The 22,670-nt window shown below is 36.1% G+C and overlaps 2 protein-coding genes across 3 annotated transcripts in view; both read right to left on the bottom strand.

The window, feature by feature from the left end:
- Positions 1 to 617: 617 nt before the first annotated feature.
- tlr8b (toll-like receptor 8b) lies at positions 618 to 4,949 on the bottom strand. 2 transcript variants are annotated; one of them, XM_084399675.1, is made up of 3 exons: positions 4,810 to 4,949; positions 4,233 to 4,281; positions 618 to 3,962 (listed from the first exon to the last, which is right to left on the bottom strand). In XM_084399675.1, exons 2-3 carry the CDS (start codon positions 4,245 to 4,247, stop codon positions 891 to 893), a joined length of 3,087 nt encoding a protein of 1,028 aa, XP_084255801.1. In that variant the 5' UTR covers positions 4,248 to 4,281; positions 4,810 to 4,949; the 3' UTR covers positions 618 to 890. The 2 variants fall into 2 exon arrangements, with proteins under 2 accessions (XP_084255801.1, XP_084255802.1); XM_084399676.1 differs by lacking the exon at positions 4,233 to 4,281 and having other exon boundaries at positions 4,810 to 4,910.
- Positions 4,950 to 8,596: 3,647 nt separating this feature from the next.
- The window catches only part of mctp1b (multiple C2 domains, transmembrane 1b), a 34,741-nt gene continuing 20,667 nt past the window's right edge, over positions 8,597 to 22,670 (bottom strand). Inside the window, exons 11-20 of the mRNA XM_084400787.1 lie at positions 20,370 to 20,472; positions 19,910 to 20,011; positions 19,707 to 19,781; positions 17,003 to 17,122; positions 15,287 to 15,406; positions 13,189 to 13,245; positions 11,023 to 11,132; positions 10,800 to 10,909; positions 10,100 to 10,197; positions 8,597 to 10,021 (exon numbers count right to left, since the gene is read on the bottom strand). Coding sequence (XP_084256913.1) covers positions 9,950 to 10,021; positions 10,100 to 10,197; positions 10,800 to 10,909; positions 11,023 to 11,132; positions 13,189 to 13,245; positions 15,287 to 15,406; positions 17,003 to 17,122; positions 19,707 to 19,781; positions 19,910 to 20,011; positions 20,370 to 20,472 — 967 coding nt within the window. The 3' untranslated portion in view covers positions 8,597 to 9,949. The remainder of the gene's footprint in view (positions 10,022 to 10,099; positions 10,198 to 10,799; positions 10,910 to 11,022; positions 11,133 to 13,188; positions 13,246 to 15,286; positions 15,407 to 17,002; positions 17,123 to 19,706; positions 19,782 to 19,909; positions 20,012 to 20,369; positions 20,473 to 22,670) is intronic.

Raw genomic sequence — 22,670 nt, 5'->3', positions numbered from 1 at the left:
AGTATCTGTGTGTTTGTGTATCGTAACTATGTGAGTCCACAAAAGGCACTGATAAAAATCTGTCACCACGCTGTATCGTTCTCTAGAGTGATAAAGGACATCACAGTATTTCCTGTACAAATGTGACTCTGATTGCACCATAACTGAGACTAATGAGAAGTTGTTAAAATTAGTTTAAGAGGGAAGTGACTGCATTGGTGGGGAAGGTCTTCTTGAAACAGAATGGCTAAAATTAGTTTAAGAGGGAAGTGACTGCATTGGTGGGGAAGGTCTTCTTGAAACAGAATGGCGAAAATCTCATGGCACATTAGTTTTATTAGATAAGAACTTGGTAATGAGTAATGTGTTACTTGTTACCTTTATCAGATTATTTAGTCATTAGTAAAGCAAAACATTACTTGATCAATTTGCACCATAACATCAGTGTTACTTTTTCCAAATATGCAATGTGCATTACCTTTCTATTTATTTAATTAGTTGATTTTATTTGCTTAATTTATTTTCTGAATTTTTTTTTGAATTTTTTCAATACAGAAAAATAGGGATATATATTAAGATGGTTGTTGTAGTAAAAGCATAATGGAAATGTGGTTCTAGGGAGTGTCTCTCATACTAATGGAAGAAAAGTTTTCTTTCAACCCATTTTTGCTCTGGAGAAGAGAGAGTTTCAGGTAGCTGATGGTGGGGAAAAAATAACACAAAAGTAACTCAAAACATAACTTTCCTTTAAATTTTATAATGGGTAACACTTTACTTATAAATATACCAATTTTAAACAATACATTTACAAATACAAATAAATGTTAAAACTTCCCCAAAGCTAATGTTAATCACAAATGGCAAAATGATAAAAGTATTTAAACAGAAAGGTCTATTTTTTTTTTACCAGTTCATCGTCCGCTGAAGTAATTTTTAAACATTTTGCTTTGTACACCTTGACTCTCAAACCTAACTGCGTTTCTCAGGCTCTGCCAGAACCAGCCTTCCGCCGCTGGGTTTCTGGGCCACTCCAGCACACTATGTCCACACAGGCAGCGCCGCAAGTTTAAGATTCTTGACTGCCGAAGAACCGGTTCCAACAATACCAACACCATCACGTCCACACCCTCTTCCAGAAGCTTTTGCTGCGCCAGGAAAGCCGCTATCTTAAAAATCCCACTGTGAACAAATCCCTCTGTCAACACAAATATCGTCTTCCGACTCCGGTGTACGCTCTGGTTCAGGTTATCCATGATGGGTGTACCAGGAGTCCAATCTCTTTCTGCCAGACAGAGTTGGCGAACTCCTCTTCCTTTATCTTCCAACTCAAAACGCAAGTGGTTCAGTACCCAATCTGCCACCATTGGATCCTTGGTGTCATACATAACAAAGGCATCATAGGTGCAGTCAGTCATCTTCAAGTAATAACTTTTAATTTTGGCTCTCCAGAAATTATAAATGTAGGATATGTCCCAGTAGAACACATGTATTGCGATAGTTGTAGACATCATGGCAATGATGATAGATGAGGTGAGTAGATATAGGATTTGATCGATACTATTGTTGATGCAGGCATTTTTAAAGTCCATATTGACCATTGGATGTCCCCTTTTGGATTCCGGAAGGTCGCACAAGATGTCCGTTGCTAGACGAGGAAGGACTGTGTCACTTTTCTCTAACCAGAGAATGAAGTCCAGAAGGTCACAGGTGCAGTGGATAGGGTTTCTCTGCAGGTTCAGTGTGCGTAGGTAGTGATCGTTACCTGTCTGGAAGGATGTGTCACTGATATATTTTAAGTGGTTGAAAGCAAGATTAAGGATCATCAAGCTTTTGACATTTTTGAGAAAGCTCTGATTCAATGTGACGATCAGATTATGACTCAAGTCTAAGACCCTCAGTGATTTTGTATGTTTTGATAGTTTTCTAGTGACTTTACTCAATTTGTTCTTGCTTAGATCCAGAGTCTCCAACTGGGGTAAATATTTGAGCTGTTCCCACTCAAAATCAGTGAGTGTGTTCCTGCTCATGCCAAGATATTTAAGCGAACGTGGAAAATAGCTGAAAATATCATCCGGTATTTCGGAAAGCTTGTTCAATGATATATCGAGGTGTGTAAGGTTTAAAAGAGACTCAAAAAGACCTTTGAATCCACGGTCCTTCTTCCACATTATATCTAGTCGATTGGCTTGAAACTGTAGCTCCTTCAGCGAGTCGCTCCGCAGAGTCTTATTGGTCAGCGTATTTATCTCATTCCAACTGAGATTCAGCACTTTGAGGAACTGAAGGTTTTCCAGGAATGTCAGAGTGCTCCTGACACCCGCCACCTCAAAGTAATGTTTGTTGTGACTCAAATCCAAAACTTCTAATTCTTTCAGTTCATTCAGTGCTGAATCTGAACGCATGTAGACTCTGTTGTGAGACAAGTCAAGGTACTTCAGCTTGGGAAAGTGAGAAAACTCTGTACCATTGAAATATGACGCAATGAAGTTGGAGGAAAGATTGAGGCAAGTGATATTCTCTGCTCCTGTGAATAAAATCGGATTGATGTGGTAAATGGTGTTCCTACTGAGGTCCAAAACTGGTCCTGTTGCCAGACACTCAGGTTTGGTAAACGGTGGGTAATTGCGGAACTGTTCATTTGTGTGAATGTAGGGGCCTTCGCGGCGGTTTCCATCATCGTCATCAGAAAGAACGCCACTTCTACACTCTTGTCTGCGAATAGGACTTGTAAATGTTAGCCTGTTGTCAATCAACGAAATCAAAGACAGGTTGTGAAAGTTCCTGAACACTGATAGATTGACATGTTGGAGAAAGTTGACTCCCAAGTTTAGAACGGATAGGTTTCTCAAACCGAAGAGAGGTCGGAGATCTTCCTCACAAAGATTGTGGAAAACGTAGCCTTCCATGTGAAGTGCTTGCAGTGATTTCAAACTAGCAAAACCTTCTGAGAGTTTAATTCTTGGGTAAAATGTTTGAGACGGATTGTTGTATGAGAAATCTACAACTTCCACTTGTGGGAGGACACTGAAGAATTGTCCACTTTCAAATTCACAAATCAATGAGTTGAAGGAAAGATACAAGTACTTTAACATAGTAAGATTCCGGAACCATGACGAGTTGATTGTTTGTAAAGAATTTCCAGACAGTCGGAGGTCTTGCAGTTGGGATAGTTCATTGAAAGCATCCGGATGAATCTGTAGAGCGTTATTCTTTGTCTGACAGGTAGTGCATGGGAAAGGAGCGGTAAAACAAAAAGGGCAGTTTCCAGATAAATCAAGCACTGTCAGGTTTGTTAGATTGTTTAGGTCAGAGGCATGGACTTGCTCAATCCTATTTAAGAGAAGTGAGAGTTTTTGGAGGGATCTGGGTAAAGCAGACGGTATTTTCTGTATTCTATTTCTGGACAGTTCTAGCACAGTTAGTTGTAAATGTTGAAATGTTTCATTGTGAATTGTCAGTTCTATACTTGCATTATGATAGCAGTTCTTATTTAATGTCAAAACTTTGAGTTTCTTTGTTCCTACAAAGTCTGATGGTCCAATTTTCTTGATACGGTTCGAATTGAGGCTCAGCCGTTGCAGTCCAGGAGGGAGGTCTCTAGGAATTGCTGAAATCTTATTATTGTCGAGTAGCAAAGTCTCCAGGTTAGCCAATCTTGAGAAAATCCCATGGTCTTTATCAAGGCATTTTTCAATTTGATTCTTTCTGAGGTTTATCTGTGTAACGTTAGCCAGATTCCAGAAGGCATCCTTTGGGAGGTAATGTATTTCATTGTTCGCAAAGTCTAGTTCAGTTGTATTCCAGATCAGGTTTTTCGGGATTCTTTTCAAAGATCTTTCTGAACAGTCCAAGACAACAGAGCTGTTGTTAAGCTTCACATCACATGGAAGCTTTCTCCAAGCCCAGATGAGGCCTTGAGACGAGTGGGCGATACATATCAAAATGAACACAAATATCATTTTCTTGAGATTGTGGAGAGACTCCTGTGAATGAGAGGACGTATTGATTGAGAGAATCCATTATTCATAGTTACTTTCTGAAGCACAGTCATAAAGAGCAGGGAATTACATTGTTAAATGCAAACTAACCATAGTGGGGGAAAAAACCCATATCAACTAAAATTGGAGGAGAAACACATATTTTGTTGTTGGTGTCAAAGGCTTTGCATCCAATCAAACTCTATAGCATTTTAGTGCAAATTCTTCTGTCATTTGGTTAAAAAAAAAAGCTAGTCAAATTGGGTATATGCCAACCTGGACAGGTTTCATGGCATGCTCTCATCCTCAACGTCTCAAGTTTTATCTGGAAAACAAGAAAAATACTGATATGTTTTTGGAGTATAGATAGGTTATGGAATGAAAATAAAATGTGGTGAAAGTGTTTACTTATTATAGAACCAAAATATTATAGAACTGATGTTCTTTTATATTTACACTACACTTTAAAAGTTTTGGCTCTGTAAGATTTGTTTATGGTTTTGAAAAAGGTGTCTTATTCTCACAACGCTGCATTTATTTGATGAATAGAAACCAGTGAAACAGAAATATTTTGAAATACTATTACAATTTAAAATAACTGTTTTCTATTTTGATATATTTAAAATTTAAATTTATTTCTGTGATGGAAAAGCGGAATTTTTAGCAGCCATTACAGTGTCACACTATCCCTCAGAAATCATTCTAATATGCTGGTTTGGTGCTAAAAAACATTTATTATCATTATCAATGTTTCCTTTAAAAAAAAATCAATTTAGAGCACTTTTCAACAACAAAAAATCCCCAAATTTCGATCGGTTGCGTAGTTGTATAACAGATCAGAAAGCGTGCTTACCAGAGCAGTCCGTATAGGAAAGGCATGGTTAAAAAGCTGTCAGCATTTTTAACTGACTGTAGCTTCCCCTTTCAAGTTTCAGAATGCTTTCTTATCTGAACCACAAAAATAGATGCAGTTTTAATCTGTATGCCTTAAAGGGATAGTTCACCTAAAAAAGACATTTGTCATTGTTTTGAACCCTATTGACTTTCATTGTAGACAAAAACAATTAGGCATTTTTCAAAATATATTCTTTTGTGTTCCATAGAAGAACAAATCATAGATTTGGAACAACATGAGGGTGAGCAAATGATTCAGAATTCCCTATTTAGTATATACACAGCTATTTTTGAATGACTGTCAATTAAGATAGATAGTTTGCTGTCATGTGTAGTTCCTGGACCCTAACCAAACCTTGGGCTTGGTTGAGTTTGGATGGAAATTATGGGTTTTTCTCATGTTTTATCTCAATTCCTAGTAAAATAAATTTAATTGGGACAAACTTGTTTATTATCCTTCAACAATATTATATTTTACAACAGTTTGCAGAAAATTACTGCCAACATAGACAGGCGTATTGTGAGACTGACCAAACCAAAATACCTGAAACCTAAAGAATGTAAACACTCAACTCAAAGTCAATAGTAATCCTTTCTTAACCTTCTAATCCTACTTGATCCAGTACGTCAGATCTACTATCTACGATTGAAACGGTAACATTGTGAGCATTGCCAGCAGATCTAAACAATAACCTAATCTGCAAACACTCAGCAGTCTGTTTCTTCTGTTTGCACAGCTCTCCAGCTATGGCTAAAATCCCCCCTAATCAGCTCTACAGACACCAGGAGTATGCAAGGCCAGACTGGCACTCATCGCATGCGGAGCCGCGAGTACATTAGTATGCCGAGGAGAAACACGGTGACTGTGAGTGGACACTCCAGCAATTAGATGCATAGCACTTTGTGTGAACCCGCAGAGGTGCCAGTGCTCATATTCTGCTCAGCACCTGGGGGCAGCTTTCATGCATTGCTTTCCAACCGCTGCTACAGTACGTGTTCCACATACAGATCGGACCATTATTAATTTTAAATGTGTTGTATCCATGCCACAGTCTTTGGTATTTCTGATCAGTAGGGATGAGGTATGGAGATGAACAAGGCATGGTTCATTATATAGGCGTGTTTTACTCTGTAATTTGTTGCTTTACTCGTTTCAGCATCATGCATTGTGTTAGTGCTGGTGTTTAGCATGTCATTTTTATGTGCAGTGGTGACATTATAAGTTAGATTAAAGTGTTACCACTTTGTTTTCTGGGAACTGTGTAAGAGGAGCAAACAAACCTCGTGAGATGTGCTGCCACTACTTCTTTCAGCATATAAGCAACTCTTTACACAATGAGTTGAATCACTGTAAATACAATCTTGACAGTGATTTCCAGGTTGCATCCTGCACTTTTCACCTTTTTCCACCCTTTATGATCCGGTGGGGTATCTGAGCCTGAGGGGGTGTTGAATCCTGCCCTGGGCGTTATGTTTGAGTTGTAGGGATGAGCTTCAAGCTCTTGAGGAATAATGAACTGCAGTTCAATAGTATTGTTGGTGAGTTGCACAGGAGAAGAGTATATATTTTGCTTGCACAGAGCTATGTTTTAGTATTGTGCGTGACTGGGTTTCCAGATAGCAAGCAAAGATATGATGAAACTTGATTGATGACTAGTGCTGACTAGAATTTTGGTTTTCTTTTCTCTTGTTTTTAAACTGTATATTAATGCATATTTTCAATACAGTCAATATTCAATATCAGTATTCGGTCAATATAGACAGGTTAATCTCACAAAATGTCTGGATAATTTTTCAAACCAAATTCAAAAGAAAGAAATTAGTTTTATATATATATATATACACTGTAAAAAAATTGTAACACTCCCCAATCAAAAATTTCAATTGACCGATAACATCTAAATTTTTCAATTGGCCCAAGTGAAATTCTGTAAATTCTAAAATTAAATGTACAGATTTTCACTTGGGCCAATTGAAAAATGTAGATGTTATCGGTCAATTGAATTTTTTGTTTGGGGAGTGTTACAAATTTTTTACAGTGATAAATTACAGGAACATCTGTCTGTGTGTGTGTGTGTGTGTGTGTGTCTGTCTGTCTGTCTGTCTGTCTGTTATTTGCATATCTCTCGAACCGTTTGTCCGATGGATTTCAAACTTGACAGGTGTCTTACTACGGGCAAGAGTAAGTGCTGTGCCAAGTTTGACATTGTTTGACATTGTTTGTTCAGTAAAAGAAGCACACATTGCAAATTGTAGATGATGTTTTGAAGGTTGTGGTTTAAAAATAAACATTCTGACATAAACACTCAGCTAAACATTAAGTCAGCTACACTGTTTATTTCTGAATATTATATTTTATTCATGGCCATCATTTTCATTCACAAACTGTGTTAAAATCAGTTCACTGTGTAGCCTGCTCCCTGAATCGTCGCGCTTATTCATTTGTGGATGTTAACTGAATCTGTTAGTCAGCTATGCTGTTTACTACTGAATATTATATTTCATTCTGGTGCGCTTAACGTTATCGCCACTGTTTAATAGAAGCCTATGCTATTCACCATCTCTTTCACGGCCATCATTTGTAGTAGCCTATTCACAAACTGTTTGCTCAAGCATAGCCTGGTCTCAGTGCTAAGTTATTACTGTGTCATGCGCGCTAAAGTTAGCCTGTAACTATGTGATGTTGAATATGCTATGTTAAATAGTTGCCCTGCCTATTCAACAGGATAGCTCATCTAGGCTATGCAGCCTTAAACGAGCTTAACTCTTCTCTTACTGATCGTGACGGCAAATCCCCATCTTTCCAGTGTAAGCCATCCTTACTTTTCATCATTGAAACAACCAAGTTAGCTGTTTATGTGTTCTCCTTTGTTGTGCTTAACGTTGTTTTATCCGGTCGTTAACTGGATAGTAGTCAACAAGTCAAACATAGCCTGATCTCAATGCTAAAACTGGCTATTATGACCTTAACTATTTACTGCAATTTAAATTATATATATACATATATAATATTATATAATTAGTATATTAGTGCTGCCAAATTGATTAATCGTGATATAATAATATATATTAATATAATAATATACAACAATATATATAGATCTGTTGTTGAACTTGACATTAATTGTGCAATAGCAACTTCTCTTATGTTAGGAAAGTTAGGCACTTGCATTATTGACTGTAGTATGATAAAAACAGACATTTTTGTTACTTTGTTTAGTGTACTGATTGTACAGCTGAGTTTACCCAACCATCTGTGTTCTTCTGGATCTTTAAACCATCAATGGAAACATTGTGGAGAATTGCATTGGTCTTTATTGAAGTGGAGTGAGAAGGGAAACCCAAGACCGTTTTAAATTCTCATTAATCTCTTTTAAAAGCCCAGGCCATGGGAGAGACTGCTCTTTTGCTACTTTAAAAAGATGCCCTTCATAGCTCAATTAGTCTGTCCTGATTCCCAAAGAAGCATTTATTTAATAAGGCAGAGATTAAAGAAACTAATTATAAACCTTTCATTTGTAACTGGGAGATGGACCCTCCAGTTGCCCATATGAACGTGTTAATGTAGTCACAAAACTCCACCTGATGACTCATTCATTATCTCTTACTGTCCCTCCCTGAAAAATGCATCACTTCACACATACTGTATCTCTAATCTGGATTAGTTAATTGGATGCTCTTGGACAAATGATTAACAATCTACATTTTACACAGGGAGTAAATACTGGATTATGCAATGCCATATGCACTGTAAACCCCTTGGCACCATGTTTAATTGCATGTATTAATTTGTTTTTAATTAATGAATTTATTTTCTTCTGTGGGGTGTGGTTACTTAAAAGTCAACATGAAATCAAAATGGTCCCTATTTACTATTTTAATACACATTCCTGGTCTTATTGTGCACTGGTGGGCATTGGTGCACATTGTGGCAAATAAAACAAGTCATATTGAGAGTTGATCCAATAAATTCCTGATGGATAAAATCAAGTTTTTCAGTTTTACAGAAGTAAAATAGGTTGCAAATGTGATTTCTTGTTGAGATGTTTCATCATGACAATTTTGACTTCAGAAGAGCAATAAATACAAAAACATAAATAACCATAAGTTCACAGAGAGAGGTTTTCATTGGTTGGTTCCAGCCCTGTATGAACATGCAAAGTCAAAGCTACTCCTTTTTTTTCTTTGAATAAGCACAAATGTTCTCAGTTGGAAATTGTATAAAGTTTTCCAACTAATAATTATTATTCTCCTCGAGTACATCTGGTTAAGAATTACACATGCTCATATACCATGAAGAAACATTTCATCTCATTAACAAGCAACATAATGTACAAATATTACAATAAAACACAATTTCATCATTTATCATATAGCATATCTGTCAACGTCCAGACCAACATAAATAATGTTTCCACGTTGTATATTTACAGTCAATTTTTTCCATGCACACATATATTATTTCGATTCAGATGCACAGCATGCAGTTTCTCCATAAAATATGTGCTTGTGGATAAAATAATTATGATATGAACAGCAACCTCAATGGTGCAAATGGTTCTTTTCTAGAAAACCCGCAGTGGTCAGAGCTGAAGTTGAACCAGCTGCATACACTACAATCAATTGTGCAGAAGTTTGTGAAAGCTAAACACTCTCAAGCTGTTATTTTTGCACTCGAAAACACATTATATAGACTCAACGGATTGAAAAAGTAACATTTAAAAAGACTAATTTGTTGGAGCAAATGGCTATGACCAAGTGGTAGGCACATGTTTTTTGAGCTGTGGTGCTCACGTGGGCTACGCAAGTTCAAATTCGGCTTGCAACATTTTTCCCCACGTAATTTACTGTGCTCTCTTTTTATAAAAATGTTCAAGACACTGATTGTGAGTAAAAATGGGCATATAAATAATTAAAAGTACATTTTATGAACAACAGTTGATTTTTGTGCTATTATATTTGTGCAATTTACTTAGATAATGAAAGAAGCAATATAAATATTTCTTTCTTTTTAAAACAATCTCCTTTTTAAAGTCTTTGCACAGTGTATTTTTCCATGAGCAGTTCTTTGGAGGCTGTTGAATATAAATATAAAGTATCTATCTGGGGTTGTTCCTCCTTTTCCTGCTGGGACTCTGAGTGTTCTCCGGTTTGAGCTCTTTGTACTGAACCTGAAGAGGAGATTTTGCACAAATGAGTCACGAATCATGTGCAAAAGAATGAAAATGCGTCACTTATCAATCACTTACCATCTGAATGTCTGATGGAACTCTAGACAGGAAGTCCAACAGCTCGTTGTTCTCTATGTGGTAGGGGTTCCGCAATTTTTTGGTGAATTTATTGATACCTGTGTGGGACATGCATATTGTTCATATCCTAGTAAATCACCTGAATCCAAGAACACGGTATTTGTAAAATCTATACCGATAACCGATAATTCTTTACATTTGAAAGCCGATAAACGATATATTGGCCGATAAACCATTAAAATCCATGTCCCAAGCACACAATTATGTTCTCATTCTAATGTTATGTAGCCTATTTGACAGGCTTGCGCTGCACATGTTGCACTTAACTGTATTTTCCTTTTTTGAAGCGATTTCAATCATATTTCAAGCAATTCAAAACCACCATGGCGAACTGAAGTGGCATCTGAAGTGTCTCGGCTGAAGGAAATAATCCATTATGTATCGGCTTTAATATTATCGGCCACATTTTTTTTATTGGCCAGATAACGATAACATTAAAAATGTACATATATCGGCCGTTGCCGATATATTGTGCATCCCTACTTTAGAGAAATGCTCTAGATCAAACGAACACCTGTAGTTTTGGACATCTATATATAAAAAGTACTGTGTAATTATTCTTTTCAACAGACTAAGCAATCATTTGAATGGCAAACCATTGGAAAAGTGTTTAATACACATGAGCAATAGGATTTCTCACCCCAGACCAGCACAATGTACCGTAGTGGGATGAAGTATATTAGCGTGGCAACGGCACATAGCACTGTTATGGCTAACCAGCTCAGAAAAGGCACAGACCAGTTAAACGTGCTAAAAAAAAGAGAGGAACAGCATGAGAATGAATATAAAACAATGCATTCATTACATGAAATCAATACAATAGGGAAGCTACAAAGGTATGAAATAATATCCAAACTTCTCACTTCTTCACTCGTTCCCCAAAGCAGGCCACTTCATCCAGAGCGTTCTGAACCGTTATGATCACATCTTGAACCGCGTAGAATTTGTCCAAGAAGCCCTTTTTTTCCGAGTCCTGTTGTTTGAGTGCACAACACCCGGATAGTTAGAATTCATTTTGAGTCATATGTACTACTACAAATTTTTTGACAGTTGTGCTTTGGTCTGTAGGAAATCGTCTAGTGAGGTAATATGAGTTTAGTTGATATGAGAAATGAAAGACGTGGGGGTGGGGAAGCTTTTGTTTGCTAGCTGGTGTCTCTTCTCTTTAGACTAAAAGGTTAGTTGGTGTAGCTAAACACAAAAGCAGCGAGTCTCCAATCCCAACCGCAGCTTCATTAGTATGGAAAAGAGGGCCTCTGAACGACACACAACTCCTTGGAACCAAACAGAATCATATTAAACATTAGATCTAAATTAATCTCAATCAAATTCTAATGGAAATCTTAAGTTACATTTTAAATATTGGCCAATCCAATTCAAATTGTGATTATTCCATATCCTGTTGTTAGTTTTTCTAATTGTTCTTAGCGTTTTTGAGTATGTTATATAGTGTTGAGAGTTCAAATTTGAAGTTTTCTTCTGAGATAATGGACCAAAAACATATAATATATATTAATATTAATAATATATATTTTATATATATTATAATATTAATTATATATTTTCAATAGCAAGTAGCAAAATAGTCAGGCTGCAATTCCATTTTCTAGTAAATGTCCATAAGATAAAAATTCCCAGTCCTTTCATAACAATAAATAAGTTACTACTGTATAATAAACATATCTGCTAATGTTAATGTATAAAAATACAGTTAATAGTAAAGCAATAATAGAGAGGCAGTTCGGTATAGGGATTTTATATAATGATCAATAAATAATTACACTATTGTTCAAAAGTTTTTTTTAAAGAAATTTATACTTTTATTAGGAAGCTTTAAATTGACAGTAAAGACATTTATAACATTAAAAAAATATAATTTTCAAATAAATGCTGTGTTTTTTTTAACTTTCTATTTATCAAAGAATCCTTACAATGTGTCACAGTTTCCACAGAAATATTAAGCAGCACAACTGTTTTCAACATTGATGATAATCAGAAATGTTTCTTGAGCATCAAATCAGCATATTAGAATGATTTCTGAAGGATCATGTGACACTGAATAATAATATTTTCACAATATTACTGTATTTTGATCGCATAAATGCAGCCAGACTTCATTCAACAACATGAAAAAACCTTACCAACCCCGAACGTTTTTAAACTAAAGATATTGAGCCCTTCAATATCTCCCGCCCCAACTTCCTGTGCCAACAGGAAATACGTCAACACGTGATTTTTAAGTACACAATTTTATGGGGTTTGATCTAATGTTACAATAAAATATTATCGCTTTAAACCATGCTAGCTTGTGTTTTTCCATCATGTTGCCCTTGTACACAAGCGCATACGCAATAATGACAGCATTTATTCTGAACCCCAGGCCTCACCTGCGACGGGTCGGATGGAAAATCAGTGGGACGGGCTGCAAGATGTGTTATTCTTTCTCCGACAACTTACAGAGTCGGAGTTCAACAAATCAATTGTCCCCATAAATTAACAGGAACAATTTCTGAAAGCTTGGAGAGCGATACCAACCCTCGGCGTATTTTCATGACCAGCCGGCGGTGAGCTAAGTGCAAACATATGTCCAGGCTTAGTCCGGGCCTATGAGGGGTCCTTATGAATGGAAAACAGGTGTCTAGGTCATTTGTGCCAAAATACCCAAGTTAGCTCCCAGGGTCAAAGGTCAGGCCGCTAATGGCTGCCTTGTGGCGCACAAAGGGTTATGGGAACGCGAAGAATGGCTGGACTTAAACATCTGGGATATGTTGAGTATATTTGGCAACGCAAGCCTCAGGTGCAATTAAAATAAAGCACTGACACATATATTAAACTGAGTGTCCGTGCACCAACCTTTAGCTGTCCCATAGAGCTTCAGCTCAACGCACAAGACCACGAACGATTGTGCTATTCTAGAGAAACAAGGCTAGATTTCCTTCGGCCAAGAGAGATCCTCTCATACTGCGCGTCACCAAGGGGGAAGAAGAGTCTTAATGAGTCAATCAGGAAATAATGAAATGTATGGTTACCTTGTCGTCTTTGTCATATTCTTCATCCACATCCTCAAGAAGGTCCTCCATCGCTTGCTATGAAGCAACAATAAGAAAAATCACAAATGCCATCTCTGAAATCTCAGTTGTTTCTGCTAGGAAAAGCAGCAATGAGTTTAACTCTTTCCCCGCCACTGAAAGAAATTTCCGGCTTTCCGTGTTTTCACCGTTATACAATTGGGGGCGCTATGACATCTTCTTAAAGAGTACTGAATCTGCGAGTACCGGCTGAAACTATAGATATCAGTAGCGATATCATATGTTAGCAGATGCATATGTAAAATAACAAGATCATCAACATTAAACAGCATGTAAATCAAAACTGCCTCATGAATTATCAACCCAGGACGAGCTGTAGGACTGTGAAGCTTTGGGGGTGTTGATGGACTCGATCTACTCCATCTGTGTTTTGATCATCGTTCTGAATCCGATCTGGATGGTCTTTGACAAAAACTCAATTTTCTCCGCTTTTTGATCAAAATGTTGCTTTTGTCACATTCAAGTGTTGGAAAAAAAAGAAGAAAAAAAAAGAAAAAAGAATGCATGAAGCTTGGATAAAAAGGTTTTTTTTTTTTTTTTTTTTTAAGCAGAGTCTCTCTATTGCATGATTATATATTCATAAAACTAAATATTCTGGGGGCCATGAAACTTTTGCAAAAATGATCAAAAATGCTGGTGAGAAGAGAGTTAAAATGGAGAGCAAAGATATTTTGCTCTGCTGCTTCCGTCATTTCACATGATTTCTCTAGATTTTCAGACGAGATCTCAAACTGCGCTACCAAAGATACCAAAGTCTACAAAAGTCAATATAAATTTGAATCACAATTCACAAAAATGAGATCCTGATATTACCTCAAACATTTCTCATCAAATTCTTTCAAGGCATGCATTTACATTATTTGATAAGGATAAAAAAACAATAAGAATAATAGCATTTTCTATCTTAATTTTATCAGTTAGAAAAACAGTCTTTTTCCTGACTTTTCATGAGAAACCTGTTTTCTATTCATACTCTGTGTCAACAACCGTCTCACTTGTATTTCTCCATAAGCAATTTTAACTTCAACTTCTGATGCAAAGTTGATATCTAAATGAAACATGAATAAATACTTCCTTATGTCTCCTGAGCAATGAAAGATCAACCTCTGAGCAATAACGCTTTCCTCCGGCGAGTTTAGAATGTCATTTAAACACTCACGTTGCATCACATGCAGACTGATAGCATTTTAATGGCAACTGTTCCGCCATTTATTAGCCGTTAGGCCACATATGAAAACACATGCGCATACGACTCACATTTGTGACAGACTGTATATTTGTGTCAATCTCCTTCTGAAAGTGAAAACGAATCTCTCCGTGTGTCTGCCATGTGTCCGTCAGCTGAAATCCAGCTCACAAAAAAAGCAATACATTTGTTTTTGTTTTAAATTCATGCTGGTCAATATGATAATTCCCATATTTTAATTTGTAAAGAAGTGGAAAATTATTATTTTATTGTTTTGAGATTCATCCGATGCATATCGCTACTGACTCTTTGACCGGATACTCCTGAATCAAAATTTAATTAAAATTTTGATGGCTTAATTGGGAAGTGAACACCCTCTCGAGAAACGGCGCTCATTGAAAGTCATCATTCCACGCCATCTGAACAACTAAAATTGAATCAATTTTCAGGGAGTTTTGCCTACACCCTTAGAGTGATTGGCAACATTTCACGATGGCATGAAATTAGTTTGACACAATTTAATTGGAAAATGAGATAAGTAAATACGGCAGGTAAGTGGAATGGCACATTTAAAAGCTCGTATATTTGTGCTACTTTTAATTACCTGAAGTAATTGGAATAAAAACATTCAATTCCAGCTGTGCACACATCTTACAAAAATAAACATGCACAATATAACATAGCTGTTTATTGACCTGGAATAGTTGATGGCTGGTTCAAATAATCAAAGCTAGTTTGGGTTCGGGGAGACGTTTCAGTTTCCTGTGACGGCCTACAACGACCATGTGCTTAAAATGAGCTCGAGATAAATGTCACAAATTCAGCAATCGTTAGACTCATAAAAACACTCACCACACTTCCCTCGCGCGGCTCCGTCCCGGAGGTCAGCCGGAAGTAATTCCAGGTCAGGAGCAGAAGCAAGGACAACGGGACCATGTAGATCTCGAAATTCCAAACCACCACCACAAAGATCTAAACAATCAGGACGGTGCGACATTTAAGAGACTTATTTTACGGACTAACAGAAGTTTTGCAATTCCATTTTCCACCAAGTAAATGTCCAACTTCATAACAATATATAACTTCCTACATTTAAGATATCATCTAATTTTTAATAACATTAATACACTTACATATAAGTTAATAAAGCAATAAACCATGAGACAGTTCAATACAGGTATTATTATTATTCATTATATACTATAATAATTTAGTTATATAGTAGTATACTAATATAGTTGTTATTCTTAATGTGTAAGTTTATGATTGCCAAACCAATTATTATTTATTTTTTTAAGAATACAATACTTTTATTCATGCATTGAACTGATCAAAAGTGAACAGTAAAATCCCTTTTCACAAAATATTTCTATAAAAAAAAAAGCTGTTCTGAACTTTCTATTCATCAAAGAATTACGGAGAAATGCCATCACAGGAAATACCTTACATTTTAAAATACCGTACTTTAAAATAGAAAACAGTTATTTTAAATTATAATAATATTTCACAATATTGTTCTTATACACACACACATATATATATATACATACATATATATATATATATATATACACATATATATATATATATATATATATATATATATATATATATATATATATACACACACACACACACTGTATATAGTATTGAAAAATATATAGTATTGTATAACTGTCCTTTAAAGGGATAGTTCACCCAAAAATTTAAGTTTAATTTACTCACCCACATGTTGTTTCAAACCTGTTTGAGTTTCTTTCTTCTGCTGAACACAAAAGTTATTTTTTGTTTTAAATATTTTGAAGAATGTTGGTAACCAGACAGTTTATTGACTTCCATAGTATTTTTATTAATTTTTTTTATACTATGAAAGTCAATGGGGTCCATCAACAGTTTGGCTACCAACATTCTTCAAAATATCTTCTTTTGTGTTCAACAGAAGAAAGAAACTCATACAGGTTTAAAACAACATGAGGGGTGAATAAATGATGACAGAATTTTCATTTTTGGCTGAACTATCCCTTTAGGCATCAAGTCGTAGCTGTAAACCAGATCTAAACTTCACTTTTTAAAGTGGAAGGTCAAAAATGTTCAAGAACAGGTACAGATGAAAATAGCAATGTGAATCTATTGTTGGAGAGACTGAGAGTCTACAGCGCCTCCTCCAGGTTCAGGAAGGGGTGTGTGGAGAGAGTGTGTGAATGTGAGGGAACCGTGTGAAGGGCTCTTGAGGTGTTCAGAGACGGGCAGGCGGGGGTGCGGGGTGAGGTCGGGCACGAGGTCACAGCGGGACGTCGTCTAAGAGATCACATCTACTCGATTTAGCTGAAGGGTTCTTCAGTGCTAAGCTATGAGCACACTTCACACATCACAGCTCTTCAACACACAAGAGTCACCAAACACCCTCACACTACTATCTATCTATCTATCTATCTATCTATCTATCTATCTATAGTGAGTTTGAGTTTCTTTGAGTAGAATGTGTCATATCAATATGGTGTAAATCTGTGTTTGGCTTTTTGTGTGTGTGTGTGTGTGTGTTTTTAGAAGTAGAGTTTTGCCACCTACCAAGAAAGCACATAAACTCCTGCGGGGCGACTCCCATTGAAAACAGCTGTTGATGTAGGAGCCCACATTAATGAGGAAGAAGATGCAGCGCTTCACTCGGTTAAAATTCTGCTGCAGCAGCTGACAAGAGGGAATATGAGAGAGAAATTCAACCAAAACACGTACTGTTAGATATAAACCACAAACACACCCTCTTCAAACAATAATGAACATTATATGGCAATACTTCTAAAGATAGCAAGGAATTGGAAATATTATTTCCAATATACTACCCAAATATAATCATATAGCTCATAATATATATATATATATATATATATATATATATATATATATATATTTAATTATATATATATAATTTACACACACACACACACACACACACACACACACACATATACACACATGTATATACACATACAGTATATACATATATATATATATATATATATATATAGATAGATAGATAGATAGTATTCTGTATATATAATATTAATTGAATTTTATGACATTGAAACTAGAATATTCATTATGAATACAAGAATATTAATGTTCCTTCATATAATCATAAAATATATTTTATAAGTATTTTCACAATAGTTTTAAGCTTTGAGGATACTCCTGAATGCCATGGAAATATTTGATATAATTTACCTATATTTTCAGAATCATAATAATTCTACTATATTTTGTATTCCAACCAAAACATTACAATAATACACTACCCCACAAAAGTTTGGTGTTGGCAAGCCTCTTATGCTGCATTTATTTGATCAAAAATACAATAAAACACTAATATTGTGAAACATTCTTACAATTTAAAATACCTGTTTTCTATTTGAATATATTTTCAAATTTAATTTATTCCTGTGATCAAAGCTGAATTTTCAGCATCATTCCTCCAGTCTTCAGTGTCACATGATCCTTCAGAAATCATTCTGATATTATGATTCGATGCTCAAGAAGCATTTCTGATTATTATGAATGTTGAAAACAGTTGTGCAGCTTAATATATTACGTGTATATATTACGAAATAAATACAAAATATTACATACAGAAAACTTTTTACAGAATAAACATAAAAAAAATTGTTTTTGATTACTTCAAGAAAATCAAAGATAAATATTATTATCTCTTCCATCAAAGGCCGAACTAAAGAAAATCAAACAACTATGTTCTGGTAAGCATGATTTACACAAACCACCACCCCTAAAGGTGCGTAAAACTTGAGCAAAATGTAATCATCTCCATAAGTGATGGTGTGACTGACAGCTGGGGTTAGATATACGGGTTGAATCCACGGTTGAACTCTTCACTGAGACGGGCATAAAGGACTGAAGAATCGGTCTGTTCTGCTCAATGCGCAGCTTTGTGACAGCGTCTGATTCAGCCCAGCCCCTCCAATTCAGCGCTTTTGTCACGCAGGCACATTGAGAGAGAGGACAATGAGCAGGCCCAGCCGTAGAGCCGCAGCCGGGCCCTCTGGGGTGGCCCCTCTCCTCTCATGAGGGCCGGCTTGACATTTCTATTCAACACCTAGAGCGGCAGGGCAAGGGGGAAAACGCTGCGATTCAGCACTTGTGCCCCCTGTCCCAAACACGTCGGCCTATTGTGTGGCGGGCATGGGACCGCCGGCCCTCGTTGGGGTGATTTTGATTTGATTGCAGCCATCGGATTAAAGGGACAGTTCACCTAAAAATCTTGTTTTATTATTTACTCGCCCCCTAATTCATACCCGTATGCTCTTATTTTATCTATGGAAGACAAATGTAGAGAATTCTAACACACACACACACATTCCATAGACGTGATGGTTTTTATACTGTACAAACTGTATCTTCTATCCCATTACACTAACCCTACCCCTAAACCTGCCCATCACACAAAACTTTTTGCATTTTTACATTTAAAGAAAAAAACTTGAATTACTTAATTTTTTATACCAGTTTTACAAAGGACGTCCTAAAGGGAGGTTTTTGGAGATTTTGTCAGGTTTTGGTCACTTCTGGGTACAAATTTGTCCCCAAAATATAATTAAGTAGGCACACACACACACACACACACACGAACAAACAACGAAAGTAATCACTAAAGCACCATAAAAGTGGTCCATATGACTTTGGAAGTCTTCCAAATCAGGTTTATTATAGTTAACTAAAATAAAATATAAAATATTTGTATTACTATATATAAAATAAATGATAATTGAAAGTAAATTGTCATAGTTTTACTTGATGTACTAAAAAAACTAGAACTGAAATAAAAATGTATAAAAACTATAATAAATAATAAAATTATAAATATAATAAATAATAAAAATGATGAAATTATTGAACCTTTAACTAAATTGAAAATGGAATATTTATATATATTGTGAGAAACATAATGTAAATTAATAATCCTGATTAAAAACTGATAAACCCTACAACGAAGCTTGCGACTAGCCCACATTCTTATACACAATTCAAAAATGCCATTTTGGGGTCGTCATTTATAATACGAGTCATCTGAACTACTTTTTGGGGTTTCTTTGTATCAAAAAAGCCATTTAGTGATTCTTCCAAAATGATCCCTTTGTCTTTTACAGAATTACATTCCATAATGTGGGTTTGGAACGACACAAAGGGGAGCAAATAATGACAGAGGTGCCATCATTTGTGAACTATTCCTTTTTAAAGAATAGTTCTATTGTTGTCATATTACCTGTTTGGAGACTTTGGCCTCCTCTTCGATGTACTTCTGTTCTGGTGGAACGAACGTCCGCAAACTGGCTTTCACCTTGAAGCGAAACGAAGCACGTATGATTCGTTTTAATTAGTGCCGGGGTTCTCTATGCATCAATAATTATTGCATATTCGACAGTGTGAAAAAAGAAACAAAAGACACAACATCCAGCGCACACTTACGGCGTTGAAGATGACGTCTGCTTCGAGAAAGATGACCCCTTTTGTTGGCCCTGTCAGCTCCTTGTTTTTTAAGACGTAGGCCTTCTGTTCGCTGTTGCGGATCTGTGTGAAGAAGACGTGACAGCCTGCTGTCTGGCAGAGCCCCAGCGGACCCCCCTCCTCGACTGACCCCTGATCTCCCAGCGGCAGCATCAAACAGCCAGCCGCACATTCCCTCCCCCCCCCACCTCCTCCTTCCAGCGTTTCCAACTCTGACAAGTACCTGCTCATTACCAGCATCCCTCTGTCATCGAGACATTACCCAGGCACCGGGAGGCCCAGCTGTGTGCGCTTTTAAAGACGCGCCACCATCAATCTCGCCTTCCGCCGAGGCTATTTGCTTCAAACGCGACTGTAAAAGCGCCTTTAAAAACACACGTGGATCTAAGAATTTGGAGAAGCTTGAATGGGGCGAACTTACGTTTAATAAAGGGATGGCCACTTTGCCCAGGAAATCTGCACTGCGATCTCTGTCCTCGTCGTACACCGTGATCTCCAACACCGAGTGGATGTCTTTCACATTGCTGTGGGGTTAAAAAGAGAGTTTTTTTTTTTTTTTTTTTTTTATCAAACACCAAACAAAATACCTAGAAATATTTCTATTCACCAAAAAAATTTAATTCTGTCATTAATTACTCACCCTTTCGTTCGTGAGAGCTTCCTGTCCCTCCGTTGACGGCTACGCAACTACCACTTTGACGCTTCAAAAAGTTCATAAAGAGATCGTTAAACTAATCCATATGAATTGAGCGGTTTAGTCCATATATAATGAACAGATTGAATTTCGTGCTGCGTAACATGAATGATCCTCATTGGTTCTCGCACGTCAAGCGAACATGCTTGAACTGATGTGGGAGTTGATGAATGTTTATGTGTGAATAAAAGCCTAAATTCAGTCTGTTCATCATATAAAGCGATCGAGTCTCTTCAGAAATGTTGACTAAACCAGTTAATTCATATGGATTGGTTTAACGTTTAACTTTTTGAAGCTTCAAGGTGTCAGTTGCGTAGCAAATCAGTAACACTTTACAATAAGGTTCATTCGTTAACATTAGTAAACTACATTAGTTAACATGAACTAATAATGAAATGCACTTATACAGCATTTATTAATCTTTGTTCATGTTAATTTCAACATTTACTAATATTTTCTTAAAATCTTGTTAACATTAGTTAATGCACTGTGACCTAACATGAACAAACAATGAGCAGCTTTATTTGTGTTAACTAGCATTAACAAAGATGAACAAATACAGTAACAAATGTATTGCTCATGGTTAGTTCATGTTAGTTAATGCATTAACTAATGAAACCTTATTGTAAAGTCTTACCGAAATCTCTCAGATTTCATCAAAAAGATCTTCATTTGTGTACCGAAGACGAACGAAAGTCTTACAGTTTTAGAATGACATGAGGGTGAGTAATCAATGACAGAGTTTTCATTTTTGGCTGGACTTTCCCTTTAACACAGTCCTGCATGAACCTAGAATAAGATGTTTTTTTATTAAAGCAGTTTAAAAGTTTGTTTTGATCATTTTGTGAAAATGATAAAAAATGCTGTCTGGAAACATAAAAAAAATAAAATAAACACTGGCGGGGAAAGAGTTAATATTGCCTATAATATTGCTTGATATATTGCATTTAGAAATATACTAAACTCAACATGAAACACATTGCATTCAAATGGCATAATTTGACGTATTTCTGAGGGAAAGTGTTTGTAATTATTCAGGGCGGTACTTGACTTAAGGATTTGATTGGATGATGAATAATATCTTACATCATGAGGCTGTTTAAAAAATATAAAGGCGTGCTATAACTTATATTAAGTGATCGACTTTCAACTGGTTTTTAAAAGGCGGTCAATAAAATGGTCAATAAAAAAACGCAGACTTGCTTTAAATAATAAATCTTATCTCAGTATACAGACTTTTTTTTTTTTTTTTTTTTCACTGCATTGTATTGATTCCTCCGTTCCAGCATTTTTATTTATGTGTGCTTTAATATAATTTACAAAAGTTTGATTGATAGATGAACTAGAAGAATTAATTTACGATACCGAACAAAAGTGAATTAAACAAGGATTATGACATGACATAATGTTATGTGTCTCATGTTGAGAGGTAACTGGTAATACTCTCAATAAATCACTAAAACCAAGTCATATCTATGGGCCAAAATGTCATAAACATCCTTTGACTCACTGGGCCGGTAAGAAACCACCTAGAACCAGCCCAAAACATTCTGCAACAACAACTAAGCTTAGCATCTTAGAATCATGATGACGTCTGGTACAACATTCGGTAACACTTTATTTCTAATCCTATAGTCTACTTTAGACATTCTACTGACTAAGTATCTTTGCAACTACATGTAAATCTACTAAGTAGTAATTCAACTAACCCTAACCTAATAGTCTACTAATGCTCTAATGAGAGTTAGTTGACATGTAGTTGCAAAGTTACTTATAGATAGTAGAGTGTCTAAAGTGGACCATTGAAATAAAGTGTAACCATACTTTTTTTTTTTATCCCCGTGGTTATGCAAGCTTTTTGAAAGTAATTTTTTCCCCTCATGATAAAGTAAATGGGATACATTTTCATGTATCATTATGTGCACGTATTATACTACATTTTCATGTAATATATTACACAATCAAGGCAAATTGCAGCTGACTGTTGGTTTTGCAAATGCAGTCCACTCTGCATGTTTGACTCCAGGT

This window comes from Rutilus rutilus, assembly GCF_951802725.1.
Source record: "Rutilus rutilus genome assembly, chromosome: 25".
NCBI classification, from domain to species: domain Eukaryota; kingdom Metazoa; phylum Chordata; class Actinopteri; order Cypriniformes; family Leuciscidae; genus Rutilus; species Rutilus rutilus.
This window is presented reverse-complemented; position numbering and strand designations above follow the sequence as displayed.